Source organism: Trypanosoma equiperdum (genome assembly GCF_001457755.1).
Source record: "Trypanosoma equiperdum strain OVI genome assembly, contig: ctg_1555, whole genome shotgun sequence".
NCBI lineage: Eukaryota > Euglenozoa > Kinetoplastea > Trypanosomatida > Trypanosomatidae > Trypanosoma > Trypanosoma equiperdum.
In genome coordinates, this window is record NW_027123566.1 from 1 (window position 1) to 1,717 (window position 1,717).

General features: G+C 55.0%; 1 protein-coding gene and 1 non-coding gene across 2 annotated transcripts; one reads left to right on the forward strand and one right to left on the reverse strand.

Annotated features, from left to right (window-relative positions):
- Window positions 1–6: 6 nt before the first annotated feature.
- Window positions 7–79, forward strand: TEOVI_000497200. The gene has a single exon. It is a non-coding gene; the product is annotated as a tRNA-Phe (tRNA).
- A 652-nt stretch (window positions 80–731) lies between these two features.
- TEOVI_000497300 (uncharacterized protein) lies at window positions 732–1,106 on the reverse strand (the record flags this gene model as incomplete). The annotated part of the gene is made up of 1 exon (XM_067222086.1): window positions 732–1,106. The coding sequence occupies one exon, from the start codon at window positions 1,104–1,106 to the stop codon at window positions 732–734; it is 375 nt and encodes a 124-aa protein (XP_067078187.1).
- Between the last annotated feature and the right edge of the window lie 611 nt (window positions 1,107–1,717).

Below are 1,717 nucleotides of genomic sequence, written 5' to 3' on the forward strand. Positions count from 1 at the left end.
CCCGAAGCCGCGATAGCTCAGTTGGGAGAGCGTCAGACTGAAGATCTGAAGGTCCCTGGTTCGATCCCGGGTCGCGGCAAAGTTTTTGCACCTCCTCCCACGTCACCTCTGAGCCTAACGTGGCTGCGGCTCCGTCACCACCGAATCACGGGGCCCAGCTGCCACAAGTGAAGGGAGGCAGAGAGTGCAGCCGCAGACCCTCACTAGTATCCAAGCGACTAGCACCGAGCGCGCTTGCGAGGGATGCTTCCTTTTTTTTAAATCTTGGAGTTATTCGTGTATGGAAAGGTGAAGGTCGGCTCCTCTCAAACATTTGAGGCTGAGAGGCGATTGGAAAAAGGTCTATTCTTTCTTTTTGGGAAACTACCTACAATGGTTGCAGTGCGGTCCGTGGGCGAAATATTCTTCACCCGCCTCCGCGAAGGTGCGTTCGGTGTTGGCATTATTTTTACCCACCGTGAGTTTACTTGGCTTCAGGAAGTTGCATGCCCGCCCTTAGGCAAACAAAATACACTTACGCCACTAGGCGGGAGACCAGGGGGAGAGATGGATTCGGTCACGGCCCTCTACTTCCGCTTTCTTCTTACCCTTGGGAGGGGGGATTTTTCAAGAAATTGGGCCATGCTTTCGCAGGAATTACGCCCCGCTGGTGCGGACAAAAGCCACCATCGTTGAGCAAAGCCGGTGCTGTCGGCAGAATTTTCGCGGCACGTAGGTGGCCACGGGACCACCTATGACACGTGCTCGTCACCCCGGGCCAGCGGGGAAAACCCCAGTTTCACGGATCCGCTTTCCACTTCGCAACGCCTTCCAGGGGAGTAACAACGCGTGTGGCTGTAGGCTTCCCTTGAAGTATTGGGGCTGGGCGCCGGCGCCCCATTGAGGTATTTCCCACGGCACTCGGCTGCCGCATAGAATCCGGCCACCGCACTAGCTGTCTCTTGACCGCGGCCGTTAGCAGACCCCCGGTGCCACTCCGGCGCGCACGCCTTTATTGGGATGGATGCATCCTCGAATCGAGCATCCACGTTGTACTTCCCCACGGAAGCAGCAAGAGCTGAAGGTAGCTTCCCTCGCCCCGGGGTGATAGGTCGCCATCGTCCCATCAGCACAAGAGAGCACCCTCACTGAGGGTTAGCACGCTGCGCCCAGGGGGGGGGGACCCGGCTACACACTCCTCTAAGCGGATATTTTCTTCCACGCAGAAACTTGGCCACAACGACCAGGCCAATTATTCGTTACCCAACGCAAAATACCCTTTTCGGAGAGCAGCAACACCCATCCCCAGAACGGCACCGCCCCCCCCCCGCTAGAAACATTATCCACCGACATGCATCCCAACTCGCAGAGATTGGGAGCGCGCATCCAAACATTCAGCAACAATACGTGGTTAACTCCCGTACTCCCTACATCACTGAATCATTTCACTCTAGCCAAAACAAATTTAGCGTACATATTCAGTCAAACTCCAACACAGGTGTCCTCCCCGGACGTCCCCACATTTACAACTTCACTGGACATTAACCGCGTTAACATACGTATTCAAAAATCATACCCCAACCCCAACCCACCAAAGGCGCCGTTTTGTGGAATAAAATCGAACAGTCGCCACATGGGTCAAAATATTCGCTCGCCTGCGAAATGCATTCTCCTGTTGAACAGGAGCTGAGACCCCCGACAATGCAGTTAAGAAATAGAGTGAGGTCCACACATAATC